Consider the following 23,014-nt stretch of genomic DNA (forward strand, 5'->3'; position numbering starts at 1 on the left):
AGCCCCCACAGGAGCCACAGCCCCCCTTGCAGCCCCCACAGGAGCCACAGCCCCCCTTGCAGCCCCCACAGGAGCCACAGCTGGAGCAGGAACAGGCTGGCACACAGCAGCACACGGGCTTGCAGCAGCACACGGGCACACAGCAGCCCCCACAGCTGGAGCCACAGCCCCCACAGCCGGAGCCACAGCCCCCACAGCTGGAGCCACAGCCCCCGGAACAACCACAGCAGCCCATGGTTCTGGTGGGTTGAGGGTGGAGCAGGTCAGAGCAGCAGGTGCAGAGGACAGGTGCTCAGGTGTGGGGCCTCCTGGGCCGGGAGCCCTTTATATACACCTGCCCCAGTGTGAGGTGTGATGCTGGCCACATGGTCACTTCCTGGTTCTTGTTTGTGCTATGTTTAGGATCTCCCTTCCTGTTTTCCTCTAGACATCAGCCTCTGGTGTAAAGTCTATGTGCCATTAGCTGCTATTGGCTACTCGTTGGGACCTAGCCCCTCCCAGAATCCATGTCGAGACTTGAGGGAGTTCCCCATCCCTTGCAAGGGTTCAGCTCATTCCCTTTAACTGCAGAGTGTCACTTGATTAACAGTGGTTTATTTTAGCTGTACAAGGGGTATACGCAATAACACATCAAAAAACATGTAAAAATGTCCGAGTTATGAAAACAGTAGGAAGATGGGTGAATCCCTGTCCACGCCTCTTCCCGCATTGTTTCCTCCTACCCTAGGCAAGTTCCTGAATCGGAAAGTGTTAGTCCCATGTGGTCTTCACATGCTTAATAAACATATTACGTGTGTTCTTGAAACATTATTTTGCAGGCTTTAAACTTAGTATAGTAAGTGGTAATGCACTACTTTTCTCCTGAAAACTGCTTTTGCAAAATGCAGTGGTTGTAGTAAAGAGATTTCTCTAGGTGGTTTGTACGGCTCTAGTTAACCTATTTTCTTCCTGAAGCTACAACCATCGATTCATCCCTTTACCCATTGTTGGACCTTTTGTTTCCTTTCTTTTGCAATTTGACAGCTTATGCCACTTTCCTGCCTAAAAGCCCTCCTGCACTTTGGAGTGGAGGGGCTTGGGCTGGGCTGCTCTTCACCCTGAGCATGGGTGGGAGCCCCTGTTCTCCACCCACACTCACCATTGTCCCCTTCAGTGCATGCCAGTGTGTTATTGTGAATTAATCTCATATTCTTATTCACCACAAATAATGAGAAAATCTAGTGGGAAATAAGTTATTTAAAGTGTGAACAAAACATTACATATCTAAGAACTAATTGATAAAGAATGCCTGAGACTTCTGTGGGGAAACTGTAAAAATTTTTTTCTTTCTTTCTTTTTTTTTTTTTTTAAAGATTTTATTTATTTATTTGACAGAGTGATCATAAGTAGGCGGGGAGGCAGGCAGAGAGAGAGGAGGAAGCAGGCTCCGCACTGAGCAGAGAGCCCGATGCGGGGCTCCATCCCAGGACCCTGAGATCATGACCTGAGCCGAAGGCAGAGGCTTTAACCCACTGAGCCACCCAGGCGCCCCTAACAATCTTTTTCTTTCTTCCTTCCTTCCCACCTCTCTTTCCATCTCTCCCTCTCTTTCTCTCTCTCTTTCTTTCCTTCTTCTGAGCCATAAAGAATTGGATAAATGGAGAAGTATACCATGTTCGTGGATAGCCAGACAGCATTATAAAACATTAATTTCTCCCGTGTTAGTCCATGTATTCCGTGCGATTTTAGTTGGAATTCCACAGGATTTAATTTTGGAATTTCTCCCACAGATCTAAAATTTATGTGCAAAGTTCATGAATAACTGAGGCAATTGTGAATAATAAGCAAAATATCTGCCAGATATTATTAAATATAAAATAAACATAGAATAAATTCTTATCTAATAAAAGCTTGCTGCTAACATAGGAACAGATAAATAGATGAAGATACAGAACAAGAACCCATAAAAGGCCCATGTATTTGGGAACTCTACTTTTGAATGAGGAAATTGAATGGGGAAGGTGGCTCACTCTATACAGATAGTTAAAATTAGGGGCGCCCGGGTGGCTCAGTGGGTTAAAGCCTCTGCCTTTGGCTCAGGCCATGATCCCAGAGTTCTGTTCAGCGGGAAGCTTGTGTCCTCCACTCTCTCTCTCTCTGCTTGCCTCTCTGCCTACTTGTGATCTCTGTCCGTTAAATAAATAAAAAAAATCTTAAAAAAAAGAAAATTAAAATTAGATGGTAATGCCGCACCCCCCAAAATACAGATGGATTTAAGGTCTTAAAGTATATGTAAAAGCGAAGGAGAAAATACAAAGTGTAGGAGATAGTATCTGTTGGAGGTTATGGTTATTATGCTCAGGGTAGGAAAGGAATTCTTAAATATGATCCCAGAGCACAAGTAATAGTTAGGAAAATGGTGGATTTAACTGCATCAGAATTATATACATTTGTGTTCAGTGGCAGTCACTGTGGAACAACATAAAAAGATGGTTGGACTTTCAGGGGAAGACACTTGCTGCTTGTAATCACTAAGGGGTTAATGTCTAGACTGTACTAGGAACTGCAAACCACCAGGGAATGGACAGAGACTGGGAAGTGAGCGTTCACACGCGGCCAATAAGAACACAAAGAGACGGTCACCCTGATTTTCATCAGCGGAAAGCAAGTTGTTGTTGTTATTATTATTTTGAGTTTTACTTATTTATTTGACACAGAGAGAGAGAGAGAGAGAGAGAGAGCCAGAGAACGGGAGCCAGAGAGCACAAGCGGGGGCAATGGCAGAGGGAGAGGGAGAAGCGGATGCTCTGCTGAGCCGGGAGACCAGCACAAACTCCATCCTAGGACTGCGGGCTCATGGCCTGAGCTGAAAGCAGACACTTAACTGATGGAGCCACCCAGGTGCCCCCAGAGGAAACCAAATTAAAACAAAATACCACTGTGTTTTTGAAGAGAGGGAGAACTCTGTCAGCATTTTTGATATGGGGTATTATCTCTTCCTTGTGACAAGTAGATTGTCCCCCTGTATGTACCCCAGAAGAATGCTCATACAGCCTGGTGGGATTTCGTGAGTGGAGTACATGCGTACCTTTGACGTGCAGATTCTATCCAGAGAAACACTCATACAGATGCTAAGGAAGAAGGATATTAATTACGGTGTATTGTCTCAGCAAAGAGCTCCCAAAAGGGCACTGAACTCTCACAACATGGTCTATGTATATAACGGAATACGATTTAGTGGCCAGAAATAATTTATTGTATTTTTATGTAGCAAAACAAATCAATCTCAGATTTGCTTAAAAAAAAAATACTGAGAAATAGAACAAGCTTTAAACCCCCCATGAATAAAAATAAACACCCATTCTAGGAAAATACTACTTGTCATGACTGTATGCCCACATGTGGAAACACATTTCCAGAAGGTGATAGAGAAGGGTGTGCGGACAGGTGTCTGTGGAGGGTGGTGGGGTTGGCCTGAGGATGAAGGAGAAAAGGTAAGTAATAAACAGGGAGGACCCATTAGCTGGCGACGTGACTTATAGAATTCACCGTGCATGCTGAGGCTTCATGGCAAGGCTTCGTTCATTTTTGTGACTGCTCTACATGCACTTAGAAGAGTGGAATTGTATAGTTGGTGGCACAACACTTGCCATGAATCCTATTGGGTCAGTTTGTTAACTTGGGGGCCCAGATCCCCCACATCTGCCCCATGTTTCTTGTCGCTTGTGTATAAAATACGGAGAAGGAACCTCAGAGTCTTCCACTCTGATTATGGTTTGGTCCACTTCATTCCATAGTTTGTCCCATTCTGCTTTGCTTCCTTTTTTAAGGCTGTTTCGTTCCGTACACGCAAATTTTAAGTGGTGGGAACTCTTAGTTTATGGAAGCGATACTCGTCTTCTCCAGTAACTCTTTGGGGCTTTTTGTTTCTGTTTGGCCTGCTATTGACAGAGCTTTGTTTGCATGCATATCTTTCCCCATTTTAAAATTTTTAACCTTTCTCTATACTTTGGTTAAATGTGGCTTTTGAATTGGTATGAAATTAGACTAAAAGCAAATCTACTCCAGCAATCTTTGTATTTAAGGTAGCATATTTTTGTCCATTTCTACTTAGTGTAATTTCTGACACATTTGGTTTTAAACCTGCCTCTTATTTTGTATTTAATATAGATTCAGCCTGTCAGTCTTTCTCTCCTCTCCTTCCTCGTGCCTTTTCAGGTTGATTTCATCGTGTGACTGTCCCACACAGCTTCCTTTCTCCCCAAGGACCACGCTTAACACTTGGGATCTTCTTTGCCTGTGTTCAATATTCATCACTCTCTCTTGAATCCTTTTTATCTCATTCATTTTGACCTTAAAATGTGTTTTTTTCATTTGCCGTGTTTCCTTCATTTTAGTCTTGATTTCTGGAGTGATTTTCCTTCTATCTCTCATTTTCCCATGAGGGGTTTCCCCTCATCCAAACTTGGTGTTCTGTCTTATGTTGTTCCTTTGTCTTGTTTATGTTCCTCTGGTTGTTTATTAGCTTGTTTTGAAATGGCAGGCGACTTGTTGGTCTGTCGGGTCGAGTTTCTTTCTGTTGCCCATCTCTTGCCCTAAGGACTCACTGAAGTCCCCTAAAGCCACTCCCCTTCACGGTGGGGAAAGCCGTCCAGGTTCAGATGCTAAACTCCAGGCACACACCATGCTTTCTGACATAGACCAGTGGTTCTTCTGAGGCTGTCCTGCCTTCAGCTCTCTCACATGTCCCTTTGCTTCCTTTTGCTTTCTCCTGCAGAGATGCTGATACCACAGGGAACTTGTGGCTCTTGAGAATTTGTACCTTGGAGTTCACCTGATCTTGTTATAAATTTCAGCCAAGGAATTTTGGTTTTCCTGTCTAGCTGCCTGGTCTGTTTTTATGTGGGGATGTAGGAATATACAGATGAGCCCGCAGGGCGTCCACCTTTCTAAAATTCCCCTACTGAGATTTTGACCCAAATTCCTTAAGTCGTATTTTCTTTTGACATCACAAAACAAACAACAACCCCGTTCCCTGGTGAGACGAGATGTCTGGCACAGATTTTTGCCCTCTCCTTGCCTCCTAACTATGCTTGGAAAAAGTCTGATATTTTATTTCTGGATTAACTTGTCTTTTTCTCTTACATCTTATCTCTTTTATCTCAAGGATCCTTTCTTCAGGGGCATGCTGGATTTCTTCAGCCCATCACCTGCAGCCATTTAGGTTTTCCTGGACACTGTATTGGGATTCGCTGCTCACAGTGTCTCTGTGTTTTCATGCAGTGTTTATTTGGCTGAGGAACATCCTCATGTAACGTTTGTCCCCTCCTCCCTGGAAAAGGTATAGTTTCTAAAACAGTGCCTGTGCCTGTGTTCCCTGTTCCGAGGATAGTCTCAACACGCATGTCAGTGTGAAACAACCTTGTGCCAAGATGATCTTGCCTCTCCTGGGGGGAGACTGTTGTCTCATGGTGCTGTGAGCAGGGCTGTAGCTTTCTGGTAACTCCAGTTTGAAGTCTAGAATCCTAATTTTGTATTTGAATCGAAGGTGGACTGTAACTCACATGGAAGGTGCATCCTGATGCTTATGTTTCCTCTCCCTGAACTTGGCCTGTTCTGGCGTCTTCCCAAGGACCAGCGTTCTCTATAGGACCTGGGTGGTGAGGGGATAGGGAAGGTCATCCATCTCTTACTCACATGGATGCACACGCCTAGTCCCTGCTCAGGTGGTTGTCAGCACCCAGCACCTGCTGCCCATCTCTACCTCCCATGGCCGACTCCCTCGCCCACTTTGCTGGGGCTGAGTTCTCTTATCCTTGGAGCGGAGAGGGTGAAGATGTTTGGTGTCCATTGGGAACATAGGAGTCAATGGATGGTTCTTTGTGAATGTGCCAACAGAGTTGGTGGATCCAAAAGCCCATTTACAAGGATGTTGCTAATTTGTCACCATATGGGAAAAAGTTTGAAAAGAAAAAAATCACACCAAGTGTACAGCTGGCTTACAGAGACAAGATAAATTTTATTAAAGGGAAATACAAGTGTTATTGTTTTAAACAAGTGGAGTTAGAGGCAGCAGGAAAGAAGGAAGTTCTTGTAGGGAGAGGAGAGTTACAGGTGAGCAGAAAGTGGCCCAGTAGGATCCAGCATCCTTACGGCTAAGAAGCCAGATTAAAGCAGTCTCAATTTTCACTCAGAAACCTGGACCTGACTTTGCTTCTCAGCCAGCTCCCACCCAAGTTGGAAGAGCTGATTGTAGCATCAGCTGGCACCTGCTTCTAAGCAGAGGCATCTACAGAAAATATTTCTGAGTGATGAGGTTAAAGACAGATCTCAGAGGTGGAGATGAGTCAAGGAAGGAGGTATGTGTAGGAATGAAAAGTAGGAGAAGGTTGTGGATGCATCAGGAGAGGACAGGTGAAAAGAGCTGATTTAGGGAAACCACAAGAATATAGGTTTCACCAAATATTGAGAAAGAAACCCAAGGTTTGGGTTCAGAGCTTTAGATCTTGCACTGACAGCAGACGGGGACACAGCAGCCGGACTGGGAGCAGCAGGGCTTACAGCAGCTGGACTGGGAGCAGCAGGGGACACAGCAGCTGGACTGGCAGCAGGATGACCCACAGCCTGAAGAGCAGCAGCAAGGTTTGCAGCAGCTGGACTGGGAGCAGCAGGGGACACAGCAGCAGGATTGGGAGCAGCAGGGCTTGCAGCAGCTGGACTGGGAGCAGCAGGGCTTGCAGCAGCTGGACTGGGAGCAGCCACAGGAGCCACAGCCCCCCTTGCAACCCCCACAGGAGCCACAGCCCCCCTTGCAACCCCCACAGGAGCCACAGCCCCCCTTGGAGCCCCCACAGGAGCCACAGCCCCCCTTGCAACCCCCACAGGAGCCACAGCCCCCCTTGGAGCCCCCGCAGGAGCCACAGCTGGAGCAGGAACAGGCTGGCACACAGCAGCACATAGGCTTGCAGCAGCACACGGGCACACAGCAGCCGGAGCCACAGCCCCCACAGCCGGAGCCGCAGCCCCCACAGCTGGAGCCACAGCCCCCAGAACAGCCACAGCAGCCCATGGTTCTGGTGGGTTGAGAGTGGATCAGGTCAGAGGAGCAGGTGCAGAGGACAGGTGCTCAGGTGTGGAGACACTTGGGCCAGGACCCTTTATATACCTGTCTAGTGGCTTCACAGGCCACAAGGTCACTTCCTTGTGCCTGTTTATACTGTTTTCCAGCCCTATTTTTCCTCTTTGCCAGTGCCTTCCTACTGGCTCAGGTGAGCATCCACTTTCTGTTTCCTAAATTTGTCTTCTTCCACTTTTGTTTTGAGCCCTATAATTAGAACCTCAGCTCCAGGATGTCTTTGTTTCCCCAGGAGCCCAGGCACTGGTCACCTGCACTCTCTGTTCGCCTCAAGTGACCTATGGCTCCTCCTGCCCCGGTGCCATTACCTGTGCTGTGCTGACCTCTTCCAATAGTCCTCTTCTATGTTAAGATCGTAAAAATCGTCCATGGTCTTTACTGGAAACAATAAAAATCTAAAGAAGAAAAGAATTCCCATAATCCTGCCATCTAGGGTGACATTTTGGTTGGTTTCTGTAAGTACGAGTAAGTGTGTGTGTGTTTATATTCCATCAGTTTATCCATGCCTTGTCCCTTCTGGAAACGCCCATTCCTTAATGACCAGAATAAGAATAATCCAGCCCCTGTCCTGGTATTTGGAAAGGAATCCTTTTTCTCCTTGATTATTTCTGAAAACCGCAGAAATATCTCTGGTTCCTGTTTGTCCTCTTTCCATTCAGACCATCCATTCATTTTGAGCTACTTCGTCCAGCTTCTGAGTCTGCTGCCCTTCTCAGCGTTGCCCCAAAGGAGAAGGGGTGATTTATTTCCAAACAGCAAGCCATGGCCAATGCAAGGTTTCTTGGTTGAAGAGATGATTATAAAGCTTGAGGTGAGCATAAGAGGATTACTCTACTGAGAAGGAAAACTTAAGTCTGCATACCAGATGTCCCTGCTCCTAATTTCTCTTGGCCATGCCTTTGGACATCAGCCTCCTGCTGACTGGCCTCCAACCATCCACCCATGGCTGGACTGCTCCCCTTAATATAAAAATTTCCCACCTTGTCTTTATAGTCTTTACCTCTGATTCTGATACTAACAAGGGATCCTCCAAATCAGCATGTTATGTGATAATTTCTGAAGTGATGCACCTTATTCCTCATGAGGTTAGCCTTGTACTTGATTGAACAGTGAATTTAACACATCAGTGCGCTGTCTCTGCGCCTGGCTTGTGCTCTCATCCCAGGTCTTCCTAGTCAATGGGAAGGTGGCGCTTTGTCTATCTGCTGCTTTGACTGGAGTTCCTGGTATTGAACTATCCTTGTGTGCTTGGGGATGCAACCCAGCTTGGTCATAGTGTGTTTTTAGTTTGATACATTGTTGTATTCAGTTGATAACGTTTGTATCTACATCCAGAAGTAAAATTTAGAGGGCATTCTTGGGTGATGGCAGCTTGACTATGTAGCATCTTTTCCCTGTTGCCAACCTTGATTCTCAGCCATGGGTCTTTCAAGGGCAGCAGACAGGGAAGTCATAGGTGAGCTGGTAGAGGAGGCTCAGCTTTCCTTGAACCTCTGAGCTTGATGAGAAGTTGGGAACAGTCAGAGACCCTGGCCTAGGCAAGGACTGACCACATTAAGCCATGGAGCACAGTGCAAATTAGTGTCTGTCTGCCTCCTGAGCGTTCTCTGCCTCTGCTCCTGCACAGTTAAGAAAAAGATGAAATGAGTCCTCTACTTCTGGAAGGACATGGGAGCACTGAGGAACAGAGTGGATCCCACCTGTTGCCTCGCTGGAGGTCTGAACTTCCACATCTTGTGGGAATGCAGCCATTACAGATGCTCTAGCAGGTGAAGTGGGCCCCACGGGGCAGCAGGACACAGGCATCACACAAGGGGGTGAGCAAGTTGGAGGGACAAGGAGTCTGGGCACCAGATCTCAATAAAATGGAGTTTCTGGTGGGATGAATGTCAGGTGAACAAGAGAGGAAGACTAGTTCAGACAAGTCTAGTGTATGCCCATGGAGATTAAAAAAAATAGACAATTTAGTTTTAGCAGGTTCAGGTTTACAGGAAAAAATGAGTGAAAGTACAGGGGATTCCCATATACCCTCTTTTCCCACCACCCCCTGAATTTTCCATATTTCTTACATCTCATGTGGTACATTTGTTGCAACTTACGAACCAATATGGATACACTAGTGTTAATTGAAGTCCAGAGTTTAGGGTCACTCTTGTTGCATATTCCATGGATTCGAAAAATCATTATGACATATATTCTTGGTGATGGTACCACACAGAATAATAGTTTCACTGCCTTAAAATCCTCTGTGCTCTGCCTGTTCATCTCTCTCCCTCCCTCCTCCAACCCTTGGCAACCACTGATCTTGTTATCAGTTCCTTTGTTTTGCCTTTTCCAGAACATCATAGCGTTTGGATCAGGTAGTATGTGGCCATTTTGGACTTTTTTTCCCACTTAGTAAGATGCATTTAAAGTGCCTCCATGACTTTTCATGGCTTGATAGCTCATTTCTTTTTACTACCGAATGGTATTTCGTTGTCTGGACTTTTCACCGTTTATTTATCCATTCATCTACTGACGGCCATCTTGGCTATTTCCAAGTTTTGACAATTATAAATAAAGCTGCTAGAAATATCCACATGGAGGTTTTTGTATGGATGTAAATTCTCACCTCCAAGGAATTCACCAAGGAATGTGACTGCTGAATCATAAGGTAAGAGTATATTTAGTTTTGTAAGAAATTGCCCAAAGTGGTTGCACCATTATTGTATTCCCAGCAGGGGTGTGTGATGATATCTCAATGTTGTTTTGATTTGCATTTCCTGAGTGACCTAGAACATAGAGCATCTTTTCATATGATTATGTGCCATCTCTGTGTCTTCTTTGGTGAAGTGTATGTACAGCTCTTTTGCCCATTTTTAGATTGAGTTGTTTGTTTTCTTATTGTTGAGTTTCAAAATTTCTTTGTATATTTTGGATACAATTCCTGTATCTGACATGTGTTTTGTGTCCCCCCCTGCCAGGCTGTGTCTTGTGTTTTCATTTTCTCAGTGTCTTTCATAGAGCAGATGTCTTTAATGTTCATGAAGTACAACTTAACAAATTTTTCTGTTAAATTTTTTTGGAAGGATGTCCTTTTGTTGTTGTGTCTAAGTAGTCACCAAACCCAAGATCACCTAGATTTTCTCTTCTGTTATCTTCTAGGACTTTAATAGTTTTGTGTCTTATGCGAGGTCTGTGGTCCATTTTGAGTTTATTTTTGGGAAGGGTGTAAGGTCTGGATATAGATTCTTTCTTTTTTCTTTTCTTTAAAGATTTTATTTATTTACTTGAGAGACAGTACAAGCAGGGGGAGGGGTACAGGGAGAAGCAGGCCCCCCACTGAGCTGGGTGCCGATCCTGGGATGTGATCCCAGGACTCTGGGATCATGACCTGAGTCAAAGGCAGATGCTTAGCCAACTGAGCCACCCAGGAGCCCCTCTTTTTTCTTTTCTCGCATGGAGATGTCCAAGAGGCCCAGCACGGTTTTCTGGAAAGACCGTCCTTTCTCCCCTGAATGTCCTTTGCCCCTTTGTCACATCAGCTGACTACCTTTGTGTGCGTCTGTTTCCGGGTTCTCTGTTCATGGCTCCGTGTATCTGTCTGTTTTATCGGCAGTGCCATGTCATCCTGATTACTGTGGCCTGTGGTGGGTCTCGAGCTGAGGAGTGTTAGTCTTCGGGCTCTGTTTTCCTCTATTAGTGTTGGCTCTTCGGGGTCTTTTGCTTTTTGCTAGAGTCTCCAGCACCAGTTTGTCGACAACAGGCTGGGATCTTTATTGGGCTCACACTGAATCTGCACATCAAGTTGGGATGATCTCTTTCATTAGAGTTTTTTAGATTCCTTGAATATATCTTATATATATTATTAGGTTTTTACCTAAATAATTCATTTTTGGTGCTAATGTAAATGATATTGAGTTTTTAATGTCAAATTCTAAATGCTCCTTGCTGGGATATGAAAAAGCAATTGATGTTTTATATTAACCTTGTATCGTGCAACTTTGCTACCATCACTTAGTAGCTCTATGTTTTTTTGTTGATTATGTGAGATTTTCTACATAAGCAATCATGTCATGTCACTAAACTAAAAAAATCATGATTTAGAAGAACTAAACAAGCAACACCAAGTGTTGGCAAGGACAAGGAGCAGCAGGAGCGCTCTCTAACCACGGTGGGCATTCAGAATGGTGCAGCCCCTCTGGAAGACAGTTTGGTGGTTTCTTGCAAAACGAAACACTTCCCATACGATCCAGCAATTGTGCTCCTTAACATTAACTCAACGGAGCAAAAGCTCATGTGCACTCAAAACCCTGCATATAGATGCTTATAGAAGCTTTACTTATAATTGGCAAAACTTGGAAGCAACCAAGATGCCCTTCGGCAGGTTATGGATAAATAAACTGTGGTCCATCCAGACACTAGAATATTCTTTAAAATTAAATATGCTAAAAATGTTTAAAAAATGAGCTATCAAGCCATGAAAAGTCATGGAGACGCCTTAAATCCCTCTTCCTAAGTGAAAGGAGACAACCACAGACTGTGTGATCCCAGCTCTAAGACATTCTGGAAAAGGCAGAACTAGGGAGACGGTACAGGGATCGGCGGTCGTACAGTTTGGAGTGGGGGGAGGGGTTAACAGGTGGGGCGGGGAGGGCTTTATGGCAGGGAGACCCCTCCGTGTGACACTGTGGTGGTGGATACATGCCATTATATGTGTGTTAAAACCCATAGAACATATGACATCACGAGTGAAGGTGTAGATGAAGGACTTTGCACCCAAGGATGTCAGTGCAGATTCATCAGCTTCAACAAAGCTGTGTCTGGTGGAGACGTCGACGGTGACTGAGGCTGTGCATGTGGGGAGGCAAGGGGTCTGTGGGAGACCTCTGCAGCTTATTCTAAGTTTTGTTGTGAACTTAAAACTGCCTCAAAGAAGTACAATTTAGCAAAAAACCGTAGCTGTAGATGCAGATGCAGATGTGGATGACTTGAAGGACAGTCACGGGCTGAGATGATTGCTCTGGAAGACTAAGTGAAAGGAAAATCTCACATCACAGAACAGGAGCACAAAGCAAAGCGACAAGAGGAAGGGGTGAGATCCCACCGAGGACATGGCATGCAGGAACAATAGGAGTGCGGTCAGGGGCAGGCAGACGGCCAGGGCAGAGGCAGGAGTGATGCGTCCAGTAAGACAATCCCCAGAGCTAGTTAGCAGTCGAGTCAGCAGTTGGAAAGACTCATTGAGTCTCAGGGAGGATTGCTAGGAGAAACGACCCTGAGGAATATTGTGGAAAACTCCCACACAGAAAGAATGAGGATACAGCCGTTCTATCACCCAGGAACCCACCCATCTGCAGAAATCCTTGAGGGATGCTCTGTCCAGACACCGAGTAACAGGACAGCCTCCTCAGGAGGGGGCTGCCTTCTTCTGATGAAGACAGGGACTTGTGGAAAAAGTCAAAACTCGGTCACAGGAAGTTTCCAAGAAACATGTAACAGAGCGATGGAGAAGCGCTGAAAATCAGGTGAGTGATACAGAGGAGAAGAATGGACAAGCCCATGGCAGCAAGTGTACAAGGTGACGTTGAAGGTTAAAAGCACTGAACGGGGTAAAGAGGCTGAGGCTAGCAGGTGAGCTCTACGGAAAAGCTGAAACTATGGTGGACCTGTGTGTCCCGAACAGCAGAGCTGCTGCATTGTTCAACAAAAATGATTACAAGTGCATGGGGGAGACAAGTAAAAATGGAATTATGGAAGGAGATTTCGATATCTCACTTTTGGAATTGGACTTATCTTTGGACAAAACTATAAAAGGTTATACAGGAACTGAGTCGTGCAAATGACAATCCCCACTGCCAACTTTGGGAACTGGCTCTGGACCTAGGGTGCTCCTCATGCCCCCCGAACCCTGCAGCTTTGCCGTGGTTGGTTGGTCATGCGAACAGGACGCCAGGACCGCACTGCTCAGTGAGTTTGGCTACCGGCTCGAGGCCGTGCTCTCCGATAGTTTCTGGGTCTTCTCGGTGTCTTGACCTCTCCGCTCGGTTGGGGGTCTACTTGACTTTTCTCTTGATGAGCCCAACCCCATATCGTGCTCTACTATGCACCTCTCCCCCAACTACTCTACCCCCTTTCTAGCTTACACTCTTCTGTGCCCTGACCTCACAAGGACCCTCCATCCAGGGGCAGGGACCCTCTCCACTGACCTTCAACCTCTCCGATGACTTCTTTTGTAATGGCTGGTTGGCATAAAACTGACACAGCATAGCACTGACTCACTGAAGGTGCACAGCTGGGTGGTGGTCAGTGTTTCCACAACTACACCCACCATGGAGCATACAGAATGTTCATCACCTCAGGAGAAAACCCCCCAATTCATCCTTCCTGGCTCCAGCTTTACACAACTACTCATTTGCCTTCTGTCTCTATGTATTTGCCTATTTTGGAAATTACATAAAAATAAAATGCTATAATAGGCAGTCTTCTGCAAATGGCTTCTTCCACTTAGCATAACGTGTGGAGTTTTATTCTTGCTGTAGCCTATGCCATACTTCATTCCTTTTTATCAGATACTATTTGTTTATCAGGTACTATTTGTTTATCAGATACTATTTGTTAATAATAATCCATTTTATGGGTCAGCTACATCTTTTATCCAACCATCATCTGATGGACATTTGGCTGTTGTGAAGATGCTGCCATGAGCTTTTGAGTGCAGGCATCCTGTGGACATATGTTTTCATTCTCTTGGGTGGACTTCTGGGTCAGACGGTGGGACTCTGCGTTTAGCTTGGAGGAGCTGCTGGGCTGCCTTCCACAGTGGCTGAGCAGCTCATGCTCCCAGCAACAGTTACGAGGGTCCCATGTTTCCCGCATCCTCTCCGACGCTTGCTAGTGTCTCATATTTTCTATTGAGCCATCCTGGTGGGCATGAAGTGGTACTCTCTCTGGTGAGGATTTGTACTTGTCTGATGCTAATGATGTTGAGAATATTTTCGTGTGCTTGTTGGCTATCTGATTTTTAGTTCTGTTGCTTTGTTTTGTTTTGTTTTTTATTATTCAACTATTTGACAGACAGAGATCACAAGCAGGCAGAGAGGCAGGCAGGGAGAGAGGAGGAAGCAGGCTCCCTGCTGAGCAGAGAGCCTGATGCGGGGCTTGACCCCAGGACCCTGAGATCATGACCTGAGCTGAAGGCAGAGGCTTTAACCCGCTGAGCCACCCAGCCACCCCTATCTTTGTATTTTTGATTTGCAAGAGTTCTTTATATATTTTGGACACTAGCGCCTTATCGGTCCTGGGATCTGTAGATATTTTCTCCCACCTTAGGCTTCATCTTCACTGTCTTGACCATGTCCTTTGAGGCATAAACTCTTCAAATTTTGATGATGTCCAATTTATCTATTTTTTTCTTTTGTTCCTGTCTTTTGACATCAGACCTAAGATACCACTGCCAGACCCAAGTTCATGAAGATCTAACCAGGTCCCCTTCCAAGAGTGGTACAGTTTGACTCTTAAATTTGGGCTTGTTGATCCATTTTGAATTAGCTTCTGTGTGTGGTGTCATGTACAGCTCTGACTCGTCCCCTCATATGTGGCTGTGCAGTCAGCCCAGCCCCATTCTCTGAAGAGACGCTTCTTTACCCAGGGATCTTGACTCCCTCGTCAAAACCTGGCCATGTGCGTGAGGCTCTCTATTTTATTCCATTGGTCTGTGTGTGTGTCCTTAAGCCAGTGCCACACTGTCTTCACCACCGTGGCTTTCTGGCAGGTTTTGACATCAGGAAATGTGAACCCCAACTTTGTTCTCCCTTTTTTTTTCATTTTATTTATATATTTTTATTTTTTAAATTAGCATATAATGTATTATTTGCTTCAAGGTACATGTCTGTGAATCATCAGTCTTACACATTTCGCAGCACTCACCATTGCACTGCCCTTCCCAGTGTTCATCACCAGCCACCCCATCCCTTCCCTCCTCCCCAGCAACGCTCAGTTTGTTTTCTGAGATTAAGAGTCTCTTATGGTTTGTCTCCCTCCCGATCCCATCTTGTTTCAATTTTTTTCCCTCCCTACCCCCACAACGCCCCACGCTCCCTCTCAAATTCCTCATATCAGGGAGATCATATGATAATTGTCTTTCTCTTATTGACTTATTTCGCTCAGCATAAAACCCTCTAGTTCCATCCACATCATTGCAAATGGCAAAATTTCATTTTCTGATGGTTGCATAATATTGTATTTTATATATATATACATATATACACACACATATATATATACACACACCACATCTTCTTTATCCATTCATCTGTTGATGGACATCTAGGTTCTTTCCATAGTTTGACTATTGTGCACATTGCCGCTATAAACATTGGGTGCACGTGCCCCTTCAAATCACTACATTTGTATCTTTAACAAATTTTTTTTTTAAGATTTTTATTTATTTATTTGACAGAGAGAAATCACAAGTAGATGGAGAGGCAGGCAGAGAGAGAGGAAGGGAAGCAGGCTCCCTGCTGAGCAGAGAGCCCGATGTGGGACTCGATCCCAGGACCCTGAGATCATGACCTGAGCCAAAGGCAGCGGCTTAACCCACTGAGCCACCCAGGCGCCCCACTACATTTGTATCTTGCTGGGTCATAGGGTGGCTCTATTTTCGACTTTTTGAGGAACCAACATGCTGTTTTCCACAGTGGTTGCACCAGCTTGCATTCCCACCAACAGTGTAGGAGGGTGCCCCTTTCTCCGCATCCTCGCCAGCATCGGTCATTTCCTGACTTGTTGATTTTAGCCATTCTGACTGGTGTGAGGTGATATCTCATTGTGGTTTTGATTTGTATTTCCCTGATGCTGAGTGACGTGGAGCACTTTTTCATGTGTCTGTTGGCCATCTGGATGTCTTCTTTGCAGAAATGTCTGTTCATGTCCTCTGCCCATTTCTTGATTGGATTGTTCTTTGGGTGTTGAGTTTGATAAGGCTTTATAGATTTTGGATACGAGCCCTTTATCTGATATGTTGTTTGCAAATATCTTCTCCCATTCTGTCAGTTGTCTTTTGGTTTTGTTAACCGTTTCCTTTGCTGTGCAAAAGCTTTTGATCTAGATAAAGTCCCAATAGTTCACTTTTCCCCTTGCTTCCTTGCCTTTGGTGATGTTCTTAGGAAGAAGTTGTTGTGGCTGAGGTCAAAGAGGTTGCTGCCTGTGTTCTCCTCAAGGGTTTTGATGGATTCCTTTCACACATTGAGGTCCTTCATCCATTTTGAGTCTATTTTCATGTGTGGTGTAAGGAAATGGTCCAGTTTCATTTTTCTGCATTTGGCTGTCCAATTTTCCCAACACCTTTTGTTGAAGAGGCTGTCTTTTTCCCACTGGACATTCTTTCCTGCTTTGTTGAAGATTAGTTGACCATAGAGTTGAGGGTCAATTCCTGGGCTCTCTGTTCTGTTCCATTGATCTATGTGTCTGTTTTTGTGTCAGTACCATGCTGTCTTGATGATGACAGCTTTGTAATAGAGCTTAAGTCTGGAATTGTGATGCCACCAACTTTGGTTTTCTTTTTCAACATTCCTCTATTTGGGGTCTTTTCTGGTTCCACATAAATTTTAGGATTATTTGTTCATTTTCTTTGAACGAAATTGATGGTATTTTGATAGGGATTGCATTAGATGTGCAGATTGCCTTGGGTAGCACAGACATTTTCACAATACTTGTTCTTCTAATCCATGAAGGTTTTTCCATTTCTTTGGGTCTTCCTCAATTTCTTTCATGAGTACTTTATAGTTTTCTGAGTACAGATTCTTTACCTCTTTGGATAGGTTTATTCCTAGGTATCTTATGGTTTTGGGTGCAGTAGTAAATGGGATTGACTCCTTAATTTCTCTTTCTTCTGTCTTGCTGTTGATGTAAAGAAATGCAACTGATTTCTGTGCATTGATTTTATATCCTGACACTTTACTGAATTCAGGTACAAGTTCTAGAAGTTTTGGAGTGTAGTCTTTTGGGTTTTCCATATATACTATCATATAATATGCAAAGAGTGATAGTTTGACTTCTTTGCAGATTTGGATGCCTTTAATTTCTTTTTGTTTTCTGATTGCTGAGGTTAGGACTTCTAGTACTGTGATGAATAGCAGTGGTAATAGTGGACAGTCCCACTGTGTTCCTGACCTTAGGGGAAAAGCTTTCAGTTTTTCCCCATTGAGAATGATATTCACTGTGGGTTTTTCATAGATGGCTTTGATGATATTGAGGTATGTACCCTTTATCCCTACACTGAAGAGTTTTGATCAAGAAAGGGTACTATACTTAGTCAAATGCTTTTTCAGCATCTATTGAGAGTATCATATGGTTCTTGTTTTTTCTTTTATTAATGTATTGTATCACATTGATTGATTTGCAGATGTTGAACCAACCTTGCAGCTCTGGAATAAATCCCACTTGGTCGTGGTGACTAATCCTTTTAATGTACTGTTGGATCCTATTGCCTAGTATTTTGGTGAGAATTTTTGCATCTGTGTTCATCAAGGATATTAGTCTGTAATTCTCTTTTTTGATGGAATCCTTGTTTGGTTTTGGGATCAAGGTGATGCTGGCCTCATAAAATGGGTTTGGAAGTTTATCCTTCATTTCTATATTTTGGAACAATTTCAGGAGAATAGGTATCAATTCTTTAAATGTTTGCTAGAATTCCCCTGGGAAACTGTCTGGTCCTGTATTCTTGTTTGCTGGGAGATTTTTTTTTTAAAGATTTTATTTATTTATTTGACAGAGAGAAATCACAAGTAGACGGAGAGGCAGGCAGAGAGAGAGAGAGGGAAGCAGGCTCCCCGCTGAGCAGAGAGCCCGATGTGGGACTCGATCCCAGGACCTTGAGATCATGACCTGAGCCGAAGGCAGCTGCCTAACCCACTGAGCCACCCAGGCACCCCTTGCTGGGAGATTTTTGATGACTGCTTCAATCTCCTTACTGGTTATGGGTCTGTTCAGGTTTTCTATTTCTTCCTGGTATGGTTGTGGTAGTTTATATGTCTCTAGGAATGCATCCATTTATTCCAGATTGTCAAATTTGTTGGCGTAGAGTTGCTCATAGTATGTTCTTACAATTGTTTGTATTTCTTTGGTGTTGGTTGTGATCTCTCCTCTTTCATTCATGATTTTACTTATTTGGGTCCTTTCTCTCTTCTTTTTGGTAAGTCTGGCCAGGGGTTTATCAATCTTATTAATTATTTCAAAGAACCAGCTCCTAGTTTTTTTGATTTGTTCTACTGTTCTTTTGGTTTTAATTTCATTGGTTTCTGGTCTCATCTTTATTATTTCTCTTCTCCTGCTGGGTTTAGGCTTTCTTTGTTGTTCTTTCTGCAGCTCCTTTAGGTGTAGGGTTAGGTTGTGTGTTTGAGACCTTTCTTGTTTCTTGAGAAAGGCTTGTATTGTTATATACATTCCTTGCAGGACTACTTTTGCTGTGTCCCAAAGATTTTGAACAGTTATGTTTTCATTTTCATTTGTTTCCATAAATTTTTAAAAATTCTTCTTTAATTTCCTGGTTGACCCATTCATTTTTTAGTAGGATGCTTTTTAGCCTCCATGTATTTGAGTTCTTTCCAGCTTTCCTCTTGTGGTTGAGTTCTAGTTTCAAAGCAGTGTTGTCTGAAAATATGTAGGGAATGATTCCAATCTTTTGGTACCACTTGAGACCTGATTTGTGACCCAGGATATGATCTATTCTGGAGAATGTTTCATGTGCACTAGAGAAGAAAGTCTATTTGTTGTTTTGAGATACAATGTTCTGAATATATCTGTGATGTCCGTCCGGTCCAGTGTGTCATTTGAAGTCTGTATTTCCTTCTTGATCTTTTGCTTAGATGATCTGTCCATTTCAGTGAGGAGGGGTGTTTAAGTCCCCTACTATTAAGGTATTATTGTTGATGTGTTTGTTATTAATTGGTTTATACAATTGGCTGCTCCCATGTTAGGGGCATAGATATTTCTCTCTTTTCTTTTTAATTTAATTTTATTTTTTCAGTGTTCCAAGATTCATTGTTTATGCAGCACACCCAGTGCTCCATGAAATATATGCCCTACTTCATACCCACCACCAGGCTCACCTAACTCCCCTCCCCCAAACCCTAAGTCTGCAAAATTGTTAGATTTCTTGTTGGAGAGATCCCTTAAGTATGATATTATAGACTTTGGCTTAAAATCTAATTTATCTGATGTAAGGTTTGCTACCCCAGCTTTCTTGTGATGTCCATTAGCATGGTGAATTGTTTTTCATCCCCTCATTTTAAATCTGGAAGTGTCTTTGGATCTAAAATGAATTTCTTGCAGACAGCATATCAATGGGTCTTGTGTTTTTAATCCATTCTGATGCCCTGTGTCTTTTTATTGGGGCATTTAGCCCATTTACATTCAGGGTAACTATTGAGAAATATGAATTTAGTGCCATTGTATTGTCTGTAAGGTGACTGTTACTGTTTATTGTCTCTGTTCCTTTCTGGTCTATTACTTTTAGGCTCTGTCTTTGCTTAGAGGATCCCTTTCAATGTTTCCTGTAGGGCTAGTTTGGTGTTTGTAAATTCTTTTAGTTTTTATTTGTCCTGGAAGCTTTTTATCTCTCTTCTATTTTCAGTGACAGACTAGCTGGATATAGTATTCTTAGATGCATGTTTTTCTCATTTAGTGCTCTGAATATATCATGCCAGCCCTTTCTGGCCTGCCAGGTCTCTGTGGATAGGTCGGCTGTCAGTCTAATATTTCTACCATTGTATGTTACAGGCTTCTTGTCCCAAGCTGCTTTTAGGATTTTCTGTCACTGAAACTCGTAAGTTTTACTATTAGATGATGGGATATTGACCCATTTTTTTTTTTTTTTGAGGGGGGTTCTTTATGCCTTCTGGATTAAAAAAAAAGATTTTATTTATTTATTTGATGGATAGAGAGAGCACAAGTAGACAGTGCAGCAGGCAGAGGGAGAGGAAGAAGCTGGCTCTCTGCCAAACAGGGAGCCTGATGTGGGGCTCAATCCCAGGACCCTGGATCATGATCTGAGCCAAAGGCAGCCGCTTAACCAACTGAGCTACACAGGTGCGCCACCTCCTGGATTTTGATGCTTGTTCCCGTCACCAAATCAGGGAAATTCCCTGCTATAATTTGCTCCAATACATTTTTTGCCCCCTCTCTCTTTCTTCTTATTCTGGGATCTCAGTTATTCTAATATTGTTTCATCTTACGGTATCACTTATCTCTCAAATTCTCCCCTCGTGGTCCAGTGGTTGTTTGTCTCTCTTTTTCTCAGCTTCTTTATTCTCCATCAGTTGGTCTTCTATATCACTAATTCTCTCTTCTGCCTCATTTATCTTAGCAGTAAGAGCCCCCATCTTTTATTGCACCTCATTAATAGCTTTTTTTATTTCAACTTGGTTAGATTTTAGTTCTTTTATTTTTCCAGAAAGGCATTTTATTTCTCCAGAAAGGGATTGTCTAGTATCTCCCATGCTTTTTTTTGAGCCCAGTAGCACCTTGAGAATCATCATTCTGAACTGTAGTTCTGGCATTTTACTAATGTCCATATTGATTAGGTCCCTAGCCTTCAGTGTTGCCTTTTGTTCTCTTTTTGTTTGTTTGTTTTGGGGGTGAGTTTTTCCACCTTGTCATTTTATCCAGATAAGAATAGATGAACGAGAGCACAAAATACTAAAAGGGCAGCAATGACCCCAGAAAAATACACACTAACCAAATTGGAAGAGACCTGTGACTTTGGGGAGAAGAAAGAAAGAAAGAAAGAAAGATAGATATACATATACTTTTTCTCCTTTTTTCTCTCCTTTTTTCTCCCCCCCCCCCCAGTTTTGGGTCTCTTCAGGTTTGGTATATATATATAGATAGATATGTATGTATGTATCTATATATCTATATTTTTTATTCTCGACTGGTGAATAGAACAGGACCACACACTTGATTTTGGGTGTGTTTTGGTCTGTTAGAAGAAACTGTCTCCCCAAATTTTAAAGAAATAAAGACATATATACAAAAATAAGGGTAAACACGATGAAGGGATAGAATATGACTGTAAAGATGAAACTTAAAAAAGATTCTAAAAAAGAAATTGATAAGAAGTTGGTTAAAAAAAAAAGACTAGAACAATGTCATACACTGGATTTAGGGTATATTTTGATCTGTTGAAGAAACTGTATCCCAAAATTTTAAAGAAAGTGAAACGTGTATGTATACAAAAAATAAGGTTAAATACAATGAAGGGATAGAATATGACTATAACAATCAAAATTAAAAAGGATTTTTTTAAAAAAGGTATTGATAAGATAAAAGTTAAAAAATGTTAAAATAGGAAAGAGGAAACATTTAAAAAGTAAAATAAGAAAAAAATTAAATAAAAAAATTAACTTTGAAACACTAAAGGATCATGAGGAAAAGCCATGAATTCTATGTGTTGCACTCCCCTAGCTCTGGAGTTCTGCGGTTCTCATTGAGAGTGAAGTTGGCCTTGGCGGGATGTTCTTGCTGATCTTCTGGGGGAGGGGCCTCTTGCGGTGATTCTCAGATGTCCTTGCCTATGGCGGAATTGCTCCGCCCTTGCCAGGGGCCGGCCTAAGTCATCTGCTGGGGTTTGCTCTCAGGAGCTTTTGTTCCCTGAGCACTTTCTGTAGAGTTCCGGAGGACGGGAATGAGGATGGCGGCTGCCCAATCCCCGGGTCTGGAGGAGCCAAGAGCTTGAAGCCCCACTCCTCAGTGCGCCCTCGGAGAAAAGCAGTCAATCGCTCCTGTCTCCTTGGTGTCTGGCCGGGCTCGCTGGGAGCTCAGCTGGCCTGTGGCGGAGCGTTTCTGTCTCTGGTGCACACCCCGTTTGGAGTCTCCAAACCCAGCAGATTCCTGTTACACTCTCCTGCGCTGCCTCTCTCAGAGGAGAAAGGAGGGGGATTTTATTTAAAGATTTATTTATGAGATTTTATTTAAAATCTTTAAAAAAGAAAGAAAAAAAAAGAAAAATCTTTTTCTGCTCTACCATCTTGCTCCTCCCCTCTGTTCTCTCTCTCTCTTTTTTTTAATTTAAAAGATTTTATTTATTTATTTGACAGAGATCACAAGCAGGCAGAGAGTCAGGCAGAGAGAGAGAGGGAAGCAGGCTCCCCGCTGAGCAGAGAGCCCGACGCGGGACTCGATCCCAGGACCCTGAGATCATGACCTGAGCCAAAGGCAGAGGCTTTAACCCACTGAGCCACCCAGGTGCCCCATCCTTTTCAAAGATTGTTTTGGCTGCTCAAGGTCACTTGGGTTTCCATGTGGGCTTTAGAGTCAGCTTCTCAGTTCCCACCAAGAAGACAGCTGCGATTCTGACGGGGAGCACACTGACTCTGTGACTCAGTCTTGCCATCTCAACTTCATTAAGTCTCCAGGCCTGTGAGCTTTGTATTAATGAGCTCTGCCTGCCATAACAAAATGCCAGACATGATGGCTTAAACAAATGAAATTAATTCTCATGGTCCTGGAGGGCAGAGCCCCAAAGCAGGGTGCCTACAGATTCAGTTTCTGGTGAAAACCCTTCCTTTGGGTTGCAGATGGCTGTGTTCTCACTGTGTGGACACACTGCCTTTCCCTAGCAGGAGAGAGAGAGAGAGAGAGAGAGAGGAGAGAGATGGAGAGAGAACAGTGGAGAGCGAGAGATGGAGAGAGTGCTCTGGGTATCTCTTCCTACCAGGACACCAGTCCTCTGGGATCAGCCCACCCTTCTAACCTTATGTAACCACAATCACTTCCATTGAGTCTCTGTGTCTACACCCAGTGCTCAGTGAGTGCGTTTGGTGGGGCTCAAACATTCAATCTCCACATTTACTTACATATCCTTTAATTTCTTTTAACAATGTTTTGTCACTTTCAGCATATTGGCTTTGTACCTCTCCT

General features: G+C 43.6%; 1 protein-coding gene, 1 long non-coding RNA gene and 1 pseudogene across 2 annotated transcripts in view; all 3 read left to right on the top strand.

The window, feature by feature from the left end:
- LOC132011870 (uncharacterized protein C2orf16-like) overlaps positions 1 to 564 on the top strand; it is a gene marked incomplete at its 5' end in the record, with an annotated part of 964 nt that extends 400 nt beyond the window's left edge. The window contains 2 exons of the mRNA XM_059391103.1: positions 1 to 262; positions 428 to 564. The exon at positions 1 to 262 is cut by the window's left edge and continues 20 nt beyond it. Coding sequence (XP_059247086.1) covers positions 1 to 262; positions 428 to 564 — 399 coding nt within the window. The remainder of the gene's footprint in view (positions 263 to 427) is intronic.
- Positions 1 to 23,014, top strand: part of LOC132004082 (uncharacterized) — a 39,405-nt gene that overhangs the window by 11,958 nt on the left and 4,433 nt on the right. The gene's annotated exons all lie outside the window — the stretch shown is intronic.
- On the top strand, positions 3,460 to 13,128 carry LOC132016186 (uncharacterized; annotated as a pseudogene).

This window comes from Mustela nigripes, chromosome 1, assembly GCF_022355385.1.
Source record: "Mustela nigripes isolate SB6536 chromosome 1, MUSNIG.SB6536, whole genome shotgun sequence".
Taxonomy (NCBI): domain Eukaryota; kingdom Metazoa; phylum Chordata; class Mammalia; order Carnivora; family Mustelidae; genus Mustela; species Mustela nigripes.